This window comes from Pituophis catenifer, unplaced genomic scaffold (genome assembly GCF_029215685.1).
Source record: "Pituophis catenifer annectens isolate HBS135680 unplaced genomic scaffold, rPitCat1.0.hap2 SCAF_9, whole genome shotgun sequence".
Taxonomy (NCBI): Eukaryota; Metazoa; Chordata; class Lepidosauria; order Squamata; family Colubridae; genus Pituophis; species Pituophis catenifer.
In genome coordinates this window covers 18,827,835-18,850,985 of record NW_027256889.1, presented here as the reverse complement: position 1 = coordinate 18,850,985, position 23,151 = coordinate 18,827,835, and the positions used below count along the sequence as shown (strand labels likewise).

Below are 23,151 nucleotides of genomic sequence, written 5' to 3'. Positions count from 1 at the left end.
GACTCTGTCCTAACAAGTATCAGAAAAGAACCTTCTGTTCTACTCTCATAAGGAGTTGCTCTCCATCCTACAAAACAAGGCACAGAGTAAAATATCTCTGGACCCTCTCTAATGTATTGATGTCTGAAATACAATGAGGGTTCCAGGCAAGTTGTCGCAAGTACTTCCAGCACTTCTTTCTCTGAAATAGGTGTGTCAAGGGTGTCAGAGAAAGAAGTCCTGGAAGTACTAGCGAGAACTTGCCTGGAACCCTCACTGTATTTCAGACATCAATATATTAGAGAGGGTCCAGAGATATTTTACTAGAAGAGTCCTCAAATCCTCTGCTCGAAATAAAATTCCCTATCCCACCAGGCTTGAAATTTTAGGCCTGGATAGCCTTGAACTATGCCATCTACGTTCCGACCTAAGCTTAGTTCATAAGATTATTTACCAAAATGTCCTACCTGTAAATGAGTACTTTAATTTCAACTGTAATAACACAAGGGCTATTGATAGAGCCAAACTCAATGTAATTCGCTCTAATTTTGATTGTAGGAAAGATGACTTCTACAATAGAGTAGTAAATGTCTGGAACGCTCTACCTGATCCTGTTGTTAGTCTCTCTAACCCCCATGCCTTTCACCTTAAACTGTCTACCGTGGACCTTTCATGTTTCTTAAGAGGTCCCTAAAGGGGGCGTGCATAAGCGCACCAGCGTGCCTACCAGCCCTGTCCTACTATCCCCATTTATATGTACTCATTCTATGTGTTTATGGCTATGTTTTGCTTATTTATTTGTGCCAAAAAAATTTTCATGTGTCCATGTTTATGTCTATACTGTTACTTGTTTCCTTGTACTTGTTGACAAATAAATAAATAAAAATTATTAATTAATTAATTAATTAATTAATTAATTAATTAATTAATTAATTAAAGTTCTAGATCACACATCATAAAGTTACTGGGATTGAGAAACACTGTCCTAAATGGTCTCCTAAACCTTGATACTTTTGATGCATTTGGTTGCCTCGTTTATTATTTATTTATTATCATATTTCTATGCCGCCCACTCTCCGAGGACTCTGGGCGGCTTACACCAAAGACAGTATACTAAATAGCATATTGCCCCCTAACAATCTGGGTCCTCATTTTACCCACCTCGGAAGGATGGAAGGCTGAGTCAACCTTGAGCCGGTGGGATTTGATCCGCTGATCTGCTGAACTAGCAGTCAGCTGAAGTAGCTGCAGTACAGCACTCTAACCACTGCGCCACCTCGGTTTGTTAAGTTTAAGTAAAGGATTCTGGACATTGAATTCCAAGCTGAACTTCTACAAGTCCTAGAATTTCTATAATAAGTTGGGAAACCATTAAAAACATCATCTAGCTAGGTAACTCCAACAGCTCATAGACCACAAAACCACAGGTCTTTCATGCTCATACTGTTTGATGTCTCTCCATTAGCAACTTTGGAAGGAAAATCCAGAAATGTTTCTTTCTGCCCATGTAGAATGATTGCTGCTGAGTCACTGGCTCATGTCCTCCTCTGTTGTGACTTCTCTGGAGGCTTTAATAATAATATCCTCTAGACACCAGTTCTTGGCCTCTCCTGGATGGCCAATAAGCTAGGAACAGGGGTCCCCAAACTTGGCAGCTTGTGGACTTCAACTCCCAGAATTCTCCAGCCAGCAGAGCTGGCCGGAGAATTCTGGGAGTTGTAGTCCACAAGTCTTAAAGCTGCCAAGTTTGAAGACCTCTGCCCTAGAATGACATTTAGCTAAATTCATCACTATGAACAACAGATCCAGCTATCATAGAACACTTTACTCAGCTGATCCAACATCAGACAGGAATAGCTTCACTGCAATATGATTGCCACAAGGTTCATTCTACAGTTATCTAACCTCAGGTATATATATTGATGTGTTGCAATTAATACTGGTCGGTGACCACAGGAAAAGGTGACTGATTTTGTTCTTAACCCGGAGGCAGTGTGATCAGTCAGGAAGGGACATGATAGTGTGATCAAATCTTTTGTCTTCAGAGCTTGTGGAAGCTTCATCACTGGAGGCTTTCAAGGGGACATTGGACTGTCATTTGTCAGGGATGGTGTAGTGTCTCCTGCTTGGGCGGGGGGTTGGACTAGATGACTTACAAGGTCCCTTCCTACTCTGTTAATCTATCTATTTATCTACTCTATCTATTTCTGCAAGGCGACACACTAAAAAATATATATGGAGCTCTGATTGCACCATCCATGATTGTCTTCTTGACTTTTTCAACCATACCGTGAGCACCTCCTGATCTGACAGAACAGTCAGACAACTGGAATTTGCCTAACTTTTGCAACCAACTCATCCATCGGTCTTCAAGGGGTCTTGACTGTTTTTGAGACTAAGGGGTGTTTACAGGCTCGGGTTGAAAAAAATTAAGATGGCAGCCCTGATGGTGCAATCAAAATTCAGAAGCACAACACATTTGGGAAAAAAAAAAAAAAAGAACAGTGGAACTTGATTGTACCATCCATGGCTGTCTTCTTGACTTTTTCAGCCATACCCTGTGAGCACCTCTTGATCTGACAGCAGGGGTGAAATCCAGCAGGTTCTGACAGGTTCTGGAGAATCAGTAGTGGAAATTATGAATAATTCAGAGAACCGGTAGTGGAAATTTTGAGTAGTTCAGAGAACCGGCAAAATGCCACCTCTGGTTGGCCCCAGAGTGGGGTGGGAATGGAAATCTTGCAATATCCTTCCCCCAAGAGTGGGGTGAGAATGGAGATTTTGCAGTATCCTTCCTCTGCCATGCCCACCAAGCCACACCCATGCCCACCAAGCCATGCCCACAGAACTGATAGTAAAAAAAATTGGATTTCACCACTGTCTGACAGTATATTTAGACAACTGGAGTGAGGATAAAGAAAGATACTGAGGATATCCAAGGCTGGAAACAAAGAGGCCATTCCCACTAGTCATTTAGATCAGCCTGATCTTAGCCATCTTGTGGCTGTGGAAGATTAGTGACCCAGCACCACAATGTGGCTGGATGATACCATGAATTCCCACCAAATCCTGCAAGAAAAATGAGAGGAAATGGATAGAGTGAAGGGGAGGGCTATGATGCCATTTTAAAAAAAAAAATGTAAGGAACAAAGGTGATCCTGAAGAATGTTTGACCTACAAAATGGAGGACGTTGATTTAAGTTGGAGAAGGCAAATTCTGACTGAAAGTTGAAAAGAAGTCCAAGTCCAACTGTAGAAGTGAGGACCAAAAGAGAGGGCGATCTTCTGTTCCCTGGGCATGTTCAAGAGGAATTTGGACTGTGATCTATCAGGGATCCTTGAATTTGGATTCCTGCATTGGGAAGAAGGCTGAACTAGATCAGGGGTCTCCAACCTTGGCAACTTTAAGACTTGTGGACTTCAACTCCCAGAGTTCCTCAGCCAGCTTTGCTTCCAGCAGCTCAACACGAGTATCTGCGTAAGAAGATGTGCCTTATTTGATGATGTACCTGATATTCGCTCAACTGGCAAAAGAAGGGGATTGTCACTGCGTTCTTTTTATTTACCAGCTGAGCTCTCATTTCTGGACTATCAGACTTTCCGTAGCTTACCAAGAATCCTTATCAGTAAGCTTACACTCTCAGTTCAAACTGTCGGTGAATAGGTATTTGTGTAGTCCTCAGGATAACGTTGAGCGAAACCCTGAGCTACAAGTCTGGCCTTATACAATGACTCACCATTTGGCTTCTTTTGATTCTGTAGACCCATCGAGTGCCAATAACCTTTTTGTTTGCTGGAGGTTTTGCAGGTGTAAAAATTTAAGTTTCTTTAGACCATTACTCAGCTTTGCTGGCTGAGGAACTCTGGGAGTTGAAGTCCACAAGTCTTAAAGTTGCCAAGGTTGGAGACTCCTGAGCTCGATGGTCCCAAGTGTCCCCTTCCATTACATCTGATGTCATGAAAAATACACTTTTTTCAAATACCAAGTGGAGTTTGCCTGAAAACAGCAATTCAAGGAATCAAACACAGGAACTTCGGGAGTGATTTACACGCATGTGTGAATCTGGCTCATTGCTGCAACCATGGAAGCTTCTCAATTTCTTTTTTGTCTGGGTGTGGTTGCTGCCGCCTCCCCAAAGCCCTGTTCTAGAGCCAATTGCAAAATTTCAGTCTGTAGAGAGACACGAAAGATGAGGGAGGGAAAAAAAAAATCTGGCATATAAACATACAGATAATTCGCCCACAAGTTTAAACTGCCAGAAACTTGTCAAATTAGAACTGGCAAATCTCACATCCAGCATCTAATCAGCCTATCACAGAAATCTTTAATTTCCGTCCTCTGTTGAAATGCAGAAGAGGAGTTGAGGATGATTCATTACACAAGCTGGCCCTTCATTTATAATTATGCTAAGTGCACTTACTCAGGGGCGGCTGTAAACTCCAAAGGCAGATGTAGGGTAGGTCAATGGCCTTTAAAAGATGGCCAAAACAGGCCTTCCCTGATACTCAGCCTCTGGAAAGGGCCCTGGGCCTTAGCCGAGTTCTGCATGACCACCCTTGGTTGAGTTTACACAACACGCTAAATCCTTAACTTGGGAACGTACACCTCCCCACTCCATTTTCCTAGGTAAGAATGGCCAAGGGAGGAGAAAGCAACAGAAATTTTACTCTGGAAGTGAAATGAATAAGGGGAAGGGAAGGGAAGGGAAGGGAAGGGAAGGGAAGGGAAGGGAAGGGAAGGGAAGGGAAGGAAAGGAAAGGAAAGGAAAGGAAAGGAAAGGAAAGGAAAGGAAAGGAAAGGAAAGGAAAGGAAAGGAAAGGAAAGGAAAGGAAAGGAAAGGAAAGGAAAGGAAAGGAAAGGAAAGGGCAAATGAAAGAAAGAAAGAGAGAGAGGGCAAATGAAAGAGAGAGAGAGAGAAAGGGCAAATGAAAGAAAGAAAGAAACGAGCAAATGAAGGAAAGAAAAAAAGCAAATGAAGGAAAGAAAGCAAACGAATGAAAGAAAGCAAATGAATGAATGAAAGCAAGCAAGCAAATGAATGAAAGAAAGAGCAAATGAAAGAAAAAAGAAAGAAAGAAAGCAAATGAAGGAAAGAAAGAGCACATGAATGAATGAAAAAGAAAGAGCAAATGAATGAAAAAGAAAGCAAATGAATGAAAGAAAGCAAATGAAAGAAAAAGAAAGAAAGCAAATGAAAGAAAAAGAAAGAAAATGAAAGAAAGAAAGAAAGAAAGATCAAATGAAAGAAAGAAAATAAATGTGACCTGAAAAGTAAAAAACAATAATGTTTACCTGATTTCTGAAGAGGCCAGATGTGAGAGCTGGGAGAAGCCAATGTTCATTATTTAAGGGCTCCAAACCAACGTCTTGCACTACCAATCCCATCAACCATCGCCATGCTACCTGGGGCTGATGGGGATTCCTCAATCAATTGAGGGAACAATTGCACGTATTTAAGCTATCCTGCTTTTAGCTCTTTAACTTTGCAAACTTGGCTCATTTTGCAAGCTCTGGGGTCCTCATCTCCCTGGTAGCCACACACAACACCCCTGCCTCTGTGGCAGAACTCTAACCATGGAACTCTCTGACTCATGACAATAATTTCCTTTTGGGTGAGTGAGTGTATGTGCTGCTGGTAGCTGAAAATATTTTTTTTTCCCAACAACCTTTGCTTCCATGATTTCACTAAACTTATTAAAGTTTGGGTTTTTCCTTTGGCTGGTTAGCTGATGCTCCTAGAGAGGTTTTGTGATACATGGCAAGTTCGAATCCAAGTAAGGGTATGGCTAGCTGATGAGAGCTAAATAGCTTGAAATAGATCTATACTAGTCTCCCTTTATTTCTTTATCAGAAAATATAAATTTGGTATAAAATGGTTTGTTGTGAATGCGACTGCTTGAAGGCTCCTGGCTTTCAGCTTGAGCCAGGGGAGAGATTAAGTGTTTTTCTATTGAGACACCTGATCTACCCCAACATGTGGGAGGGAGCATATTGCATCCCTTTTGCCTTTCAGCTCCAATCCAGGAGCCCTCAAGCAGTTGCACTGACGACAAACCATTTTATACCAAATGTATATTTTGCTGATAATGGGAATGGGGAATTTTGCAGTATCCTTCCCTCAGGAGTGGGGAGGGAATGGGGATTTTGCAGCATCCTTCCCCTGCAACACCCACCAAGCCACGCCCACCAAGCCACACCATGCCCACCAAGCCACGCCCACAGAACCGGTAGTAAAAAATTTGGATTTCACCACTGATTGTGAGTCAGAGAAGGTGCTACAGGGCTCCTGTTTAGCCTGGTTCCGGAGCCCGATTGGTAGACTTAACAATTCGCTTAATCAAAATTTAACCAAAGGATTAGCACAGCTCTTTAAACCACAGGAAAACTAACCAAGATTCACTCTAGTCTAGCCCATGTTTTATCTGCAGCTGCAATGTTTCTAACTGACCTGGTTAAGCACGTTGGGTGAATAGAGAGTGACAGAACATTTTAAAATATATTTTCAAAAAATATAATATTCTTTTCTACTCCAGAACAAGTTAAATTAATACATTTTCAGCCTTCTCTCACAAAGTGGTGTTTAATGGCAAGAAGAGCATTGGGAAAATGGAAGCACTTTTTTAAAAATTGCAAACATGAGTTAACTGAGTTTTAAATGTGAACCTTCATGGCTCCAAGAGCATTTAAGAGGGAGTCAAGCTATTCTCCAAAGCACCTGAAGACAGGACAAGAAACAATGGATGGAAACTAATTGAGGAGAGAAGCCACCTAGAACTAAGGAGAAATTTCCTGATAGTGAGAGCAATTAATCGTTGGAACAGCTTGCCTTCAGAAGTTGTGGTGTTATGAAATGGTGTATTAATATATAGATATAAGTATGGGGGAGGAGTAAAAGGGCAGATTACTGTTAAATTGGGAGTTATAATAATATTATTATGTTAAATTAGAAGTTATTATGCAATGTTATAGTAGAATGATATTTTGAAATGTATGGCAAAAGGGGGAAATAATAATATTAATAATATTATTAGTAAGTAAGGGTCAGTATTTAGAGGAGGGAGTAAGGGGATGGTAAAATATTATATAATCTGTTATGAATTAGGTTTTTGTTGTGAAGAAGTCACGGGGGGATGGGTGGTGAGGGGGGGTTAGGGAGGAGGGGGGGAGAAAAATGTGGGAAAAAATTTGTATTTGAAAACTTTTTCAATAAAAAAAAAAAGAAGAAGTTGTGGTGCTCCAACACTGGAGGTTTTTAAGAAGACACTGGACAGATAATGGTATAGGGCAGTGATGGCTAACCTTTTTGCCATCGCATGCCAAAAGTCGGGGGAGTGTGGGGTGGTTACGCGCGCGCGTGCCCACACTCATATGCTACCCCCCCGTGCTCCCCCCGCATTTGGCACATGATGGCACGGTGGGCCCGGTAGGCCCGTTTTTTGCCCTTCCCAAGCTCCAGAGCCTTTCTAGGACTCTGGGGAGAGTGAAAACAGCTTTCCCCATCCCTCCAGAGGCCCTCTAGAGGCCGGAAATGGCCCGTTTGCCAACTTCCAGTGGATCTGGAAGGCCCGAAAATCAGCTGGTGAAGCTGAGCTCACGTGCCCACTGATACGGCTCCACGTGCCACCTGTGGCACGCGTGCCATAGGTTCGCCATCATGGGTATAGGGTTTCCTGCCTGATTAGAAGACCTCCAAAGTTCCTTCCAACACTGCTACTCTGTTGTTGTTCTGTTGAGATGCAACATTCAAGAGTGAGCTGCCTTTTGGAAAAAAGCACACAAGTCATGCTTTGGGGGAACTCCAAAACAGCAATACACAACATAGGTCATGACCAGAATGTCCTATTTTTTTCCCTAGATAAGGGGCAGCTTTCTTGGGACCCACCTGCCCCTCGAGCCATGCTAAATTCATTTTAGGGCTCCCGTGATCATTTCTGTGAGATTCACAATTCTGCACTGATATTCTAGATAACACAATTGTGTACTGATGCTCTGGATACGGGATTCAGAAGTCCTGGATACGGGATTAAGCCTTCATCCTGCCAAACCTGGTTTAAAACTACCTATCTGCATCAAGGCATACCCATAAGTCATCATACAGGTAGTCCTCAATTTACAACCATTCGTTTAGTGACCATTCAAATTTAGAACAGCACTGAAAAAAGTGACTGACAACCTGTCCTCACACTTATAACAACCCCACAATCATGCAATCAAAATTTGCGTGCTTGGCAACCAGCATATACTTATGATAACTGCAGCATCCTGGGGTCACATGATTGCCATTTGTGACCTTCCCAGTCGGTTTCCAACAAACAAAATCAATGGGGGAAAGATAAATTCACTTAATGAATACATGATTCACTTAACAAATACAGTGATTGACTTAACAGCCAGGCCAAAAAAAAAGATCATAAAATCGGCCTTGACTCATTGAACAACCAGCTTGCTTAGCAATGAAAATTCTGACCTTAGTTGTGGTCATAAGTCCAAGACTACCTGTACTTCTTTTCCTCTCCCGTACTACATTCTGCTGCATCCCAACCAAATCCCAACCACTGAACTGGGTACATCCCACCCAATTCAGTGATTCCCACCGGCCACCCTGGTTGCATTTCTTCCCCCAGCAGGACCCTCCATTGGAGATTATGATGGTGGTGGTCTCAGAAATACCCACAACAAGAAGCACGTTTCAACATTTCAGCAATGACATCTGTCAGTGACATTTACTTAATGCAATTCGGCCACCAAGAGGATGGACGCAGAGAGTGAACACGAGAATAGACACCAATTTCCTTTCTGAAAATAAGAATTCACTTACTTCTTGGTTCCCGGGGCCCATCGACGGTCACTTTAATGGCCCGGTGATATGTAGCGACCTGAGTAGGGTTGGTGAAGACTGTGATGGTCAGCGTAAAGCTTTTTCCTTTAAAAGAAATAGCAAAGAGAGGAAATCAGAGGGGGAAAAAAGCTGCATGAATTCAGGAACTGATGGTATCCTCTTTAGTAAAGTACGAAGTTCTATTTTTTTAACAAAAAAACCTATAACCAAATAGGATAGACTAACAAAATTCCTGTTCTGCATTATCCGTGTTGCATTTCCAAGCTGGTCTGAAATTGAGACCTTCTTGTTGACCATTTTGATTCTCAAGCTGACATCTCGAAGGACACAATATCAATCACATGTGTTCCTATAAATCTTACAATAAGCTCAACATTGAACAATGCTACTTCAACTGTATGTATTGAGGTATTTGCTAACCTTGTGTACACATGAACATTCACATAACGTTCTTATTTTTGGGGTGGGGGGGTGGGATGGAATGACTTTGATCAGTCTTGACGCCCAGTGACTGCCTGGACAAGTCCCTGCAGTTTTGTTGGCAGGACTCTTTAAAGTGATTCTGCCTTGCCTGTTCTTCCTAGGCCTGAGAGGGAAGGACTGGCCCAGCTGACTTTGGATCTAAGGAAAAACTAAAGGTAAAGGTTCCCCTCGCACATACATGCTAGTCATTCCCGACTCTAGGGGACGGTGCTCATCTCCCTTTCAAAGCCAAAGAGCCAGCGCTGTCCAAAGAGGTCTCCGTGGTCATGTGGCCGGCATGACTCAGTGCCAAAGATGCACGGAACGCTGTTCCCTTCCCACCAAAAGTGGTCCCTATTTTTGCTACTTGCATTTTTTACGTGCTTTCGAACTGCTAGGTTGGCAGAAGCTGGGACAAGTAATGGGAGCTCACCCCGTTACGCAGCAGTAGGGATTCGAACCGCTGACCTGCCGACCTTTCGATCAACAAGCTCAGCATCTTAGCCACTGCGCCATCGTGTCCCTTAAGGAAGGACTAGAACTCACCATCTCCTGGTTATTAGTCTGGTACCTTTAATCACTACACCAAACTGACTCTCAGCATTGTTAAATGTTGTACACGTAGTCCTCGAATTTCAACTACAATTAAGCCCAACGTTTCTGTTGCTAAGCGAGATGGTTGTTAGGTGAATTTTGCCTCATTTTACGACTTTTCTTGTCACAGTTGTTAAGTGAATCACTGCAGTTGTTAAGTTAGTAACACGGCGATTAAGTGAATCTTGCTTCCCCCGTTGACTTTGCTTGTCAGGTCACCAAAAGTAATCATGTGACGCCCAGGACACTGCAAACGTCATAAATACAAGTCAGTTGCGAAGTGTCCGACTTTTGATCATGTGACCATGGGGATGATGCAACAGTCATCAGTGTGAAAGTCATTTTTTTCACTGCCGTTTTAACTTTGAACAGTCACTAAATGAACTGTTGTGAGTTGAGGACTACCTGTGTCTGGATTGAATCTGGTGCTTCACTGTTCCAAAGTATAATATTATATAGGAAGTCCACTTTTCAATGTATGATTAAGCCAGTGGTGAAATCTGAACCAGTTTGCTACCGGTTCGCTGGCCGTGCATGCACCATGCGCGCCAAGAGTGCGATATGTACATTCATCCACACCGAACACACGCTGTGCGTGCATGCGCAGTGTGCATCAAACACTTGCTGCATGTTTAAAAAGCTACCAGTTCAGTCAAACTGGTAGTTAGCTACCAGTTCGGGCAAACCAATAGTTTAAAAAAGCTATGATCTGACGATCACCTGTGCCACATAGTTTAGCTTCGCTAGAAAGCAGGATTTCCTGCTTTCTAGCGAAGCTAAACTGCATGCCACAGCTGATCCCCCCCTCGCTGTTCTACGCGTACTGCACGTACTGCACCAAAAGGAGCCTTGGGAAGGCACAGCTGATCGTCGGAACGTAGCGTTTTTTAACTACCAATTCGACTGAACCGGTAGCTTTTTTTTACTATCAGGTCGCCCAAACCGGTAGTTTTTATCACTACCGATTTACGTGAACCAGTAGCGTTTCATCTCTGGATTAAGCTATGGACATCTCTTGGTCTTACTGCAGTTTCCCATGTGCTGAGTTCTCAAAAATCATTGAGATGAGAGCTACTTTGGTCTAGTAGTTGTTAAGGCATCAGGCTAGAAAGCAAGAGACCGTGAATTCAAGTCCTGCCTACGCCATGAAAGTCAACTGAGAGAGTTAACCACTTTCTCTCTCTCAGTCCACCCAACCTCACAGAGTTGTTGTTGTGGGGAAAATAGGAGGAGGGAGTTTGTTTTGGATACGTTCATTGCCTTCAGTTACGTGTAAAAATAATAAAGGCAAGATACAAATAAAAAATATATTTTAATAGAGAAGAGTTAATATTTTCCCATTTGAACCACTCAATAAAAAGGTGCTGTAAATAGATGAATAGCCATCTCATTACCCTGTTTCCCTGAAAATAAGACATCCCCTGATAATAAGCCCAATCGGGCTTTTGAGCGCATGCGCTAAAATAAGCCCCTCCCCGGAAATAAGCCCTCCCCAAAAATATTTAATCGCATGCACAGCCGGTCCCCGCCATTTCCTCTGGTTAGGATTAGGGAGACAGAGCTGGAAATCAGGTAAGATGGCAAGAGGAGCCCCGTCTTGCTCCACACACCCCAAAATAATAAGACCTCCCCGAAAATAAGGCCAAGCGCTTATTTCGGGGTTCAAAAAAATATAAGACAGGGTCTTATTTTCGGGGAAACACAGTATCTTTTGATAAAATATTACTTTTAACATAGCCAAGCAATAACTCCATTAAATTCAGGGTTAACATGTGTCTGCTTATCCTTTCAGTTTTACTAGTAATAATAATGTTCCAATCAACATTTCTCTCATATTTACTAAAATGAAATGTATCTTTCCCACAAGAATCAACATTTCAACATTTATTTTTTAGCCCCAAATGTAATTCTACCTCTCTGTCTGTCTACATGTCTATTTGTCCTTATAATTTGCTCCACAGCAAATTATTTTGGATAGTATTCAACAACAAATACAAGCAAAAACGAATAAACTCCAACCATATCACATTAAACAAGAGCCTTGGTAGTACAGTGGTCTAAAGCACCCTGTTATTAAGAACAGCTGTCTGCAATTACTGCAGGTTCGAATCTCGCCAAGGCTCAAGGTTGACTCAGCCTTCCATCCTTTCTAAGGTAGGTAAATTGAGGACCCAGTTGTGGGGGCAATAAGCTGACTTTGTATAAATATACAAAAGGATGAAGGCTATTGCTTAACGCATTGTAAGCCGCCCTGAGTCTCCAGAGAAGGGCGGCATATAAATCAAATTAAAAAAAAAAAATCCATCACCAGAAGGAAAAACAACCCCAAGAATCCATCACCTGTGATTTTCTACACACTACCACTAAATTTTATCGCAAATTTTTTAAAAGTAATAACATTTCTTTGATTTGTGCAATAAATGTTTTCTAAATCTAAGTTAAAACTCTATGCAAACCCCAATACAAATGTGTTGCCATTTCATTTGTCAGGATATATTTTGGTGATTCTAAATTATCCATCAAATTGTAAAACTGACTCAGTTTTTCTTCCATCCATTGTTAGACAGACAATACTGTTTCAAATTTCGTGTGTTTCTTAGATGAAACGTGTTTCCCTAAAATATATATTAGCTGAGTTTAATTTGAATCATGGTATAAATTAGATTGCCAGTATCTCTTATCTCCAAGTAATTCTGTGCAGGGTTTTTAAAATTTTATTTTATTTTGCTTTGCTTTGCTTTGCTTTGCTTTGCTTTGCTTTGCTTTGCTTTGCTTTGCTTTGCTTTGCTTTGCTTTGCTTTGCTTTGCTTTGCTTTCTGCTTTCTGCTTTCTGCTTTTTACTATACTTTTCTTTTCTTTACACTTTACTTTATTTTACTTTACACTTTACTTTACACTTTACTATTCTTTACTTTTCTTTACACTTTTCTTTACACTTTTCTTTACACTTTACTTTACTTTATACTTTACTTTACACCAGCCAACCCCCTTTCTTTTGATCTTGATTTTTCATTTCTTCCTGTTGCAGTATATGACAGTTAGAGAAATCTGTTTCAGGTCAAAGAAAACATCATATTTATTTCATCATTTTCAAAATTAATGCTTGAGGATTTTATTTAACAAATATGAGCTAGTATTGAGGAATGTTTTCATTACATTAGAGGAGCCAGAGATTTTCCCAACTGAATAAAACATGAATATAAGTTATGCTCATAATACTTCTTTTTATGTATGGAAAAGTTCCTGTTTTTATAGAATTGTCTAAAGTTTATCTGCAAATCTTTCTTTTTCTTCCACCCCACAAGAATGTGGCTGTTTCTTTTGGCTCATTAATTATAATAATAGATGAGGATACCTTAAAATAAATGAGTAGGGCATTCTTTGCAGTCGCTATTTCCTCATCTAGGAAATGTTTTGATTGAAAGGGCATTCGTTCCAAACTTATGCTCTACTACAGTGTTTTTTAACCTGGACTGGTTTCTAAGGTGTGGACTTCAACTCCCAGAATTCCCCAGCCAGCTTGCTAGTTGAGGGAATTCTGGGAGTTGAAGTCCATACCCCCCGGAAACCAGTCCTGATTGAGAAATACTGCTACATCACTTTCCTGGGTGACCCCTCCATGTCTGACAGGGAGTTCAGCAAATTCCAGATGCCTGACTCATCTTCCAAGATGGTTTTCATTTCTGTGGCTTTGTGGTTTCCAGGTGTACACATAGCTCTTTCTTGAACATTCAAACTGCAAATGTGAGGAAAGTGCCCCGGAGTCATCGGGAAACCTTCTCTACCTTCAGAACAAGGAGAGCTCTGATGAATCTGAAGGCAATTGAGCTCCTACAACCCTGTCTTCAAACCACATAATCACGGCCTCCTTTGCTGAATAGATACTCAGCCACTGCCGGTTGGAGGTGGAGTTATAGCCAAGCTGGCTGACAGACCAGGGATTGCGGTCAAACAGAAGAAATTGATAATGAGACTGGTTAGTTTTGAGCCGCGGTGGCACAGTGGTTAGAGTGCAGTACTACAGGCTACTTCTACTGACTGCCGTCTGCCTGCAATTTGGCAATTCAAATCTCACCAGGCTCAAGGTCGACTCAGCTTTCTATCCTTCTGAGATCGGTAAAATGAGGACCCAGATTGTTGGGGGCAATAGGCTGACTCTGTAAACTGCTTAGAGAGGGCTGTGAAGTGGTATAAAAGACTAAATACTATAGCTATTGCTATTTGCCAGAATCTCAGATCATGAATAAAACCGAGGCCACTTTTATCTTAGCATATGAAGAACGGTTGCAGGAAATGGATGTGGCTCAGTGGTGGGTTGGCCCTGGTTCGGACCGGTTCTATAGAACCGGTAGTAAAACCGGTGGGAGGCTCCGCCCATTGATCCCGACATTATCAGGAAGCTACTGCGCATGTGCATAAGCTTCTGCACATGCGCAGAAGCACACATGCGCAAGGAAGGAAGCGCACGCACATGGTTGCAAACCAGTAGTAAAGGTAAGTAGAACACACCCCTGATGTGACTAGTCTAGGGGGGAAAAGGCCTAGGGGTGACATGATAGCAGTGTTCCAGTGTTTGTCACCTAGAAGAGGGGGTCTGATTTTACTACCTTTTGTCATGGTTGTTAAGTGAATCATTGCAGTTATTAAGAGGATCATGGGGTCGTTAAATGAATCTAGCTTCCCCCTTTGACTTTGCTTCTTGGAAGTGGCTGGGAAGGTCACAAATGATTATCACATGATCCCAGGATGTTGAAACCATCGTAAACACATGCCAGTTGCCAAATGCACAAATTTGGCTCATGTGACTGTGGAGATGCTGCAACAGTTGTAAGTGTGAAGGCTGGTCATAAAGTCACATTTTTATGACCACGGTATCTTCTAGGAGCCATTCTAGTAGTTAGAATGCAGTATTGCAGACAAACTCTGCCCACAACCTGGAGTTTGATCCTGACCGGCTCGAGGTTGACTCAGCCTTTCATCCTTGCACAGTCAGTTAAAATGAGGACCCAGATTGTTGGGGGCAATAGGCTGACATTTGTAAACCACTCAGAGTGCTGTAAAGCACTATGAAGCAGTATATAAGTTTAAGTGCTATCGCTATTGCTAAATGAAGGGTGGTCAGGTGAGGACTACCTGCGTTAATATCTTCCTAGGGTTGGGTTTCATGCACCGCCATAGTTCTCAGCAGTGGTGGGTTCCAGGATAAAAGGATCATAACTACAGTAGTGTCCAAAATTGTGGAAACCTTTTGGGAAAAGTGTATTTTTGAGGTTTGATGGCTAGTAATACCACTTTTTTTTTTGAGTTTCAAGATAATCCTATTCCACTGCTAGAATGGCCTGGGAGTAGCCCAGACCTTAACCCAATTGTAAATCTATGGAGCCAACTCAAGAAACTGGTTAGTCAGAAGCGACCCAGCAATAAAACCCAGTTAATAGAAGCCATCATTCCATCTTGGTTTCACATTATAACAGCTGTAGAACTAAAAGACTTGGTTCACTCCAAGGCCATAATTCATGCTAAAGGTTATCCAACTAAGTATTAACTGACATGGGGATAATTTTTGTATATCTCGTTTTTTTCTACGTGTTTCACATTTCTTCTTTATACTGTTTACTTAAACTGTATACTTTATACTGTATACAGTATATTTTATACTGTAACTGCTATTCTAATAGCAAATCCTTCATAAAAGTTGCTGCATTACATTCTTGATTAAATTATCTTTCCATTGATATATAATTTTATGGTACTACTACAAAAAAAAAAAAGTGGTGTTATTAGCTAGCTTTAGAAAATACATACAGGTTTCCACAATTTTGGCCACTCCTGTAGAAGAAGAGAAGGTTTCAAATCTCAGTCCAGGATCTGACTTCAGCATGGAAGGAGTTAATTAACAGAAGGATGGATGCATTCAAATAGGCAGCTCATGCAGCCCCATTTCCAATCCAAAATATTCCATCCAGAAGGGGGAGGAAAAAAACCTCAATCATTACCAATTCTGCTAAAAAAAAAAAAACCCTGTCCTATGTATGAAAATATTTTAATGAGCTTTATAGAGGCTTGATCAAAAGCTTGCCTGCAACAGAAAACAAAGACACTTCCCGCCACCCCGGCCCTGCCACTTTTCTAAGCTTGGTGGAAGTCAAAGAGAGAAGAAATGAAATCAAAGGAGTCAAAAACTACTGTAATTTCTCAGCCCAGACACGGAGACCGGAGTGGGGGGTTCCTAATGAATTCAAGAGTCAAGTTCGGATGGAGCTGGGTTCACATTCGGAACACTGTGAAAAAGCGGATGGAAAAAAAAGAAGGGGGAGGAGGAGGAGGAGGAGGAGGAGGAGGAGGGAGGAGACTTAAGCAAATAATTGAGTACAGAAATGAAAGCTTAATTCATAAAAGCAAAACATTTTCCATTCATCAACCTGCAAGCAGTTAAATGCGGGGGGGGGGGCGCAGCAGCAGTTTGAAAGGAAAAAAAAAGACCGCCTGCCATTTGGGGAAAAGATCCAGCAGGGAAACGGAAATGCAGAAAAGAATGTAAACTGGTTGGGTTTCACAGAGCGCAACAAGTAAACAGTTATTCTATGCAAATCGTTTTGTAAGATCATTTGCCGAAAAAGCCCCAGAAATCTTTTTTTTTTTTTCTCACAATTCCTGTATGAGGGATTCGACATTTGGGGGATGCGGGGCGGGGGGGGGGGGGGGCGGGGAGAAGGCCTGCAGGCCACCGAGGGATCTGGAGGGCCTGGCCACATTTTGCAGAAAGAATGCATGCCAAAGACAGTGGTTAGGTTGCAAAGAAGATGGAATTAAAGTCACCCTAAGAACATCTTATTTATTTATTTATTTATTGGTTCGATTTATATGCCACCCTTTTCCAGAGACTCAGGGTGGCTTACAATGCTTTTAAGCAATAGCCTTCATACTTTTGTATATACCTGCTTAGTAGGGCTTTCGGACCCCCACCAGCGGTGTTCTTTTTTATACAAAGTCAGTTTATTGCCCCCACAATCCGGGTCCTCATTTTACCTACCTCGAAAGGATGGAAGGCTGAGTCAACCTTGAGCCTGGTGAGATTTGAACTCGCAGTAATTGCAGGCAGCTGGTGTTACTTAACAGTGCTTTAGTCTGCTGCGCCACTAAGGCTCATTTTGATCCACTGATTGTTGTTTTTATTCACTGATCATTCAATAGTGTCTACGTGTCAGGGTTGACCTCGTGTGTGTGTGTGTGTGTGTGTGTGTGTACACCAAAAGTCAAGATGATAGCTGTAAAAGTGGAATTGAAACTCCATGTTCAACTGTAAAACACACATACACAAACACAACGGGTGAGTTTCATCAGAAAAAAAATATTGTAGCATAGGATTGAACTGTGGAATCCTTGGTGGTCTCTGAGCTTGGAGGTTTTCTTGCAAACGTTTCATTACTATTATTTTCTTGCAAACTAGGTAACACCATCAGTGCCCTAGTTGTACATTGATCAATGCACCACCACAACGCACAGATGATGTTGCCCTAATTTGGTAATGAATCGTCTGCAAGAAAACCACCAAGCTCAGAAACCATCAAGGACCCCACAGGTGAGTTTCAATCACACCAATATGGCTATTATCATCGTTTTTTTGACCGTACCTGATTCTTTGCTCAAACTGGTCTAAGGCTGTTTCCTACGAATGCACAGAGGCATAACCATTGGTTTAGATCAGAGGTCTTCAAATTTGGCAGCTTTAATACTTGTGGACTTCAACTCCCAGAATTCTCTGGCTGGAGAATTCTGGGAGTTGAAGTCCACAAGTCTTAAAGCTGCCAAGTTTGAAGACCTCTGGATTAGATTGCTAAAGATTCAGGAGACTGTTATGTAAACAGTCAGCTGCAATTTCCCAAGGATCCATGATGAAACCTTGCTGGATGATATAGTTACTCTTCCTTACAAGAATGAATGAATTGCATTGACAATGTTGCATGGTATAAATTGGTCCTGAATAGGAAAGAGTTCAACACTGTCAAACTATTTACTAAGTCTGCACTACTATTAACCTTCTCATCGTCCCCACCACCCATCTCCTTCCACTTATGACTGTATGACTATAACTTTGTTGCTTGGATCCTTACGGTTTATATTGATATTGTTTCCTGATTGCTTATTTGTATCCTATGACTATCATTAAGTGTTGTACCTTATGATTCTTGATGAATGTATCTTTTCTTTTATGTACACTGAGAGCGTATGCACCAAAGACAAATTCTTTGTGTATCCAATCACACTAGGCCAGGGGTGAAATCCAGCAGGTTCTGACAGGTTCTGGAGAACCAGTAGCAGAAATTTTGAGTAGTTCGGAGAACCACCTCTAGCTAGCCCCAGAGTGGGGTGGGAATGGAGATTTTGCAATATCCTTCCCCCAGAAGTGGGGAGAGAATGGAGATTTTGTAGTATCCTTCCCCTGGAGTGGGGTGGGAATGGAAATTTTGCAGTATTCTTCCCCTGCCATGCCCACCAAGCCACTCCCACAGAACTGGTAGTAAAAAAATTTGGATTTCACCACTGCACTAGGCCAATTAAAAAAAACATTCTATTCATTCTGTTGCTGGAATACATATAAACTTTTCATCTCAGTAAATCTAGCTGAAAGAAACTATATAAGAATTGTGCTTGGACAAGAATTCCTTTCATTTTTCAGCATTTATCCAAAGAAGAGAATATTCATAGCTCAAGTTTCAATTGTGGGGGTCTTCGGTGTTCTCTGAGCTTGATGATTTTTTTTTTTTTAATTTGATTTATATGCCGCCCTTCTCCGGAGACTCAGGGCGGCTTACAATGCGTTAAGCAATAGCCTTCATACTTTTGTATATTTATACAAAGTCAGCTTATTGCCCCCACAAACTGGGTCCTCAATTTACCTACCTTAGAAAGGATGGAAGGCTGAGTCAACCTTGAGCCTTGGTGAGATTCGAACCTGCAGTAATTGCAGGCAGCTGGTCTTAATAACCAGCTTAATAACAGGGTGCCTTAGACCACTGTACTACCAATACTCTTTTTCATGATTTTCTTGTAGACGTTTCATTACTAGACTAGGCAACAACATCAGTACACCACCAAGCTCAGAGAACACCAAGTACTCCACCTTTATCCAAAATGTGATAAAAGGCTGGGGATATTGATGGTCTAAATCCCAACACAATTCCATGCACACTGCACCATCAACTGGCATCGTTTCTATTTCATAGAAAAGAGCAAGTTTAGCTCAGGGGCAATACTTAGCCCAGTGTTTCTCCGACCGAACAACTTTAAGAAAGTGTGGATTTCAACTCTCAGAATTCCCCAGGCAGCCTGGCTGGCTGGCTGGAGAATTCTGGGAACTGAAGTCCACACATCTTGAAGTTGGCAAGTTTGAGAGACACTGGCTTAGCCTCTAAGCCATGGGACAGGGGCCATACACCCAACAGCAAAAGGAAGCCGGAAAATGAAAGAGATAGGGCCAAGCCAAGATGAAATGCAATTTAGGGTTAATCAAAAGGAAAGCAATTAAACACAATGAAAGCCATTACTGCTCCCTGTTATTTCGTAATTAAGCGTTAAATGCTACCATTCAGCAGAAATGTTTGGAGAAGCTTTAAAATCACCCACCAAGGATTGAGGGAGAGACCTACAACTGTGGGACTATTGTTTATACCAGAAGTCTTCAAACTTGGCAGCTTTAAGACTTGTGGACTTCAACTCCCAGAATTCTCCAGCCAGCACAGCTGTGCTGGCTGGAGAATTCTGGGAGTTGAAGTCCACAAGTCTTAAAGCTGCCAAGTTTGAAGACTTCTGGTTTATACAGTTGAAGTTTACAGCTACCGATGTTTCCTTCCAGAGCTTCATATGCACAAACACTTTGAAGCACACTTCAAAGACCTTACACAGGTAGTCCTGGACTTAATGCCATTTGTTTAGTGACCGCTTGAAGTTACGACAGCAATGGAAAAAAGTGACTTATGACCATTTTTCACACTTGCGACCACTGCAGCATCTCCATGGTCACGTGATCCAACTTCAGATGCTTGGCAACTGGCATGTATTTATGACGGTTGCAGTGTCCCGGGAGTGGGTGGGTCATGTGATCACGTTTTGCAATCTTCTGACAAGCAAAGTCAATGAAAAAAGCCAGATTCACTTAACAATCGTGTGAATAACCTAACAACACAGTGATTCGCTTAACAACCATGGTAAGAAAGATCCTAAAGTGGAGCAAAAAGTCACTAAACAACTATCTTGCTTGGCAGCAGAAATTTTGGGCTGAGGTTTGGTCAAGGACAACCTTGAGCAGGTATATACAAAAGTATGAAGGCTATTGCTTAACGCATTGTAAGCCGCCCTGAGTCTCCAGAGAAGGGCGGCATATAAATCGAACCAATAAATAAATAATAAATAAACCTGTATCTCAATTTTACAATAGAGAACCAATTCTCTATTGTAACAGAATATTCTCCTTTATTAATAGAGAACATGCGGATGTGTAGAGAGAGAGAGAGAGAGAGAAAGGGAGAGAGAGAGAGAAAGGGAGAGAGAGAGAGAGAAAAGGAGAGACAGAGAAAGAAAGGGAGAGAGAGAGAGAGAGAAAGGGAGAGAGAGAGAAAGAAAGGGAGAAAGGGAGAGAGAGAGAGAGAAAGGGAGAGAGAGAGAAAGAAAGGGAGAGAGAGAGAAAGAAAGGGAGAGAGAGAGAGGGAGAGAAAGGGAGAGAGAGAAAGGGAGAGAGAGAGAGAGAAAGAAAGGGAGAGAGAGAGAAAGAAAGGGAGAGAGAGAGAAAGAAAGGGAGAGAGAAAGGGAGAGAGAGAAAGGGAGAGAGAGGAAGAGAAAGGGAGAGAGAGAAAGGGAGAGAGAGAGAGAGAAAGAAAGGGAGAGAGAGAGAAAGAAAGGGAGAGAGAGAGAAAGAAAGGGAGAGAGAAAGGGAGAGAGAGAAAGGGAGAGAGAGAGAGAGAAAGGGAGAGAGAGAGAGAAAAAAAGGGAGAGAGAGAGGGAGAGAAAGGGAGAGAGAGAAAAGGAGAGAGAAAGAGAAAAGGGGTGGGGAGAGAGGGAGAGAAACGGAGAGAGAGAGAGAGAAAGAAAGGGAGAGAGAGAAAGAGAGAGAGAGGTAGAGATGCCTTCATTCTGGCTTTAAATAGAGATCTGGCCCAGGAGACTGGGAATGCTAGGGAAAGAGTTAGAGGTTAGAAAACCTACACTCCATAAGCTTAAACTCCTTTAAAGTCCTTACCTCGGCCACTCCGTCCGACAAAGCGAAGGTCGTTGAACCTGGCCACCTGATTCTTCATTACAGCCGAAGCATTCCGAAGCTCAGCCGAATAGTTCTCATCATTACCAGCCATGACTGTTACCACCGTCCCATCGGGAACGTCCCCAAGGGATACCACCTAGAAGGAATCAGAGCTGGCATTCAGAATGATTACGTAATCAAAACTGTCCATTAAACAGCTTGAATGGCAACTATTCAAGGGACACTTTGGAGCCAGGGCTAAACACTGTTTAACATCAGCAGGGTAGGTGTGGGTGTGGGTGGAGGGCACAGCCAGTTCTCTCTCGGGCGAGTCCCAAATTGCAATCCTATAGATTAGAATCATTGAACCACAGGGCTGAAAGGGACTTCTAAGGTTTTCTACTCCAGGGGTCTCCAACCTTGGCAACTTTAAGACTTCAACTCCCAGAATTCCTCAGCCAGCAAAGCTGGATGAGAAATTCTGGGAGTTGAAGTCCACAAGTCTTAAAGTTGCCAAGGTGTATCTAGTCAGTGATGGCTAACCTTTTTGCCATCGTGTGCAAAAGCGGGGGGAGATCGGGGGGGGTGTCTCACACACATGTGTGCCCACATCCATAATTTTATGCGCCCCCCCATGCTCCCTCTGTTTTTGGCACGCGATGGCACGGTGGGCCCCGTAGGCCCATTTTTCGCTCTCTCCAGGCTCCAGAGCCTTTCTAGGAGCCCGGGGAGGGCAAAAACGGCCTTCCCCACCCCCTCAGAGGCCCTCCGGAAGCGGAAACAGCATGTTTCCTGACTTCTGGTGGGCCCAGAAGGCCTGAAAATCAACTGGCTGGTGCATGCATGTGTGCTGGAGCTGAGCTCGCGTGCCCACCAATATGGCTCCACCTGCCACCTGTGGCACCCGTGCCATAGGTTTGCTATCACGGATCTAGTCCAATCCCCTGCTCAAGGCAGGAGCCTTCTACCATCCCAGTCAAATGGTTGTTTGAAGAAAGAATAAACCCACTTAAACCTGCAGTTCTAAACCTTGGCCTTCCCAAAATCCAGATATATTGGCATTATAATTTGCAGAAGTTCCTGTTTATTATTGGTTCGATTTATATGCCGCCCTTTTCCGGACACTCAGGGCGGCTTACAATGCGTTAAGCAATAGCCTTCATACTTTCGTATATACCTGCTCAGTAGGGCTTTCGGCCCCCCCATCTGTTCACATGACCGCAGAAGTAAGTCAACAGGATTTACTTCTGAGAAAATAAGATTGTATTACATTGTTATTGGGGGACATAAAGATTGAAGAACTTGATTTGGTAAACTTTAACATGAACAGACTGAAATGTAATATAAACCTGGAATGGAAATGTCCATTCATTGGTATTTACACTTTCCACCATTATTCTGGATATGTTTTCATTTCTAGGATATATTTTCATGTATTTATTTGATGCATTATTTATTACTGCAATTTCTAATTTGCAATTTGCAAAAAAAAAACCCAAAAAAACGAAAACAAACTTTGTGTTTACTTATTCAGATATTGAGAAAATATATTTAGAAATGTCTTCCCTTCTCTTTTCCTGTTTTTTGAAAAAATCTTTTAGATAAACATTTTTAAAAAGCGATTAAATGCATTCAAATGTTCTCACGATCAGGATCAGGACAGACATAACAAAAAGTTATTAAATTACCCGACTACCCACAACTCTGGGTGGAATTACTTAAGAATGAGTAAAAGCAAACTGGGGCAGGAATGAATTTGTATTGTCTATTACTAATTTTAAGGACAACCTTCTTCTCAGAGAGAACTCTTTTAAATACAGCATACACACAAGATCATCTCACGCAAAAGAATTATTTTATGGTGGCTGCTAAACCTAGTCAGCTTTCGAAATTAACAAAAAAAATGGGTTGTGTACTGACCATATTTCTCTCACTGCTCTGGCATTCTTTTACACATATTCTTTAAAAGGTAAAGGTTCCCCTCGCACATGTATGTGCTAGTCGTTCCCGACTCTAGAGGGCGGTGCTCATCTCCGTTTC

At 42.1% G+C, this 23,151-nt stretch overlaps 1 protein-coding gene across 1 annotated transcript in view; it reads right to left on the bottom strand.

Moving 5' to 3' along the window:
* Positions 1-23,151, bottom strand: part of RUNX3 (RUNX family transcription factor 3) — a 110,753-nt gene that overhangs the window by 72,894 nt on the left and 14,708 nt on the right. Inside the window, exons 2-3 of the mRNA XM_070949598.1 lie at positions 21,112-21,268; positions 8,799-8,903 (exon numbers count right to left, since the gene is read on the bottom strand). Of these exons, the coding sequence (XP_070805699.1) occupies positions 8,799-8,903; positions 21,112-21,268 (262 nt within the window). The remainder of the gene's footprint in view (positions 1-8,798; positions 8,904-21,111; positions 21,269-23,151) is intronic.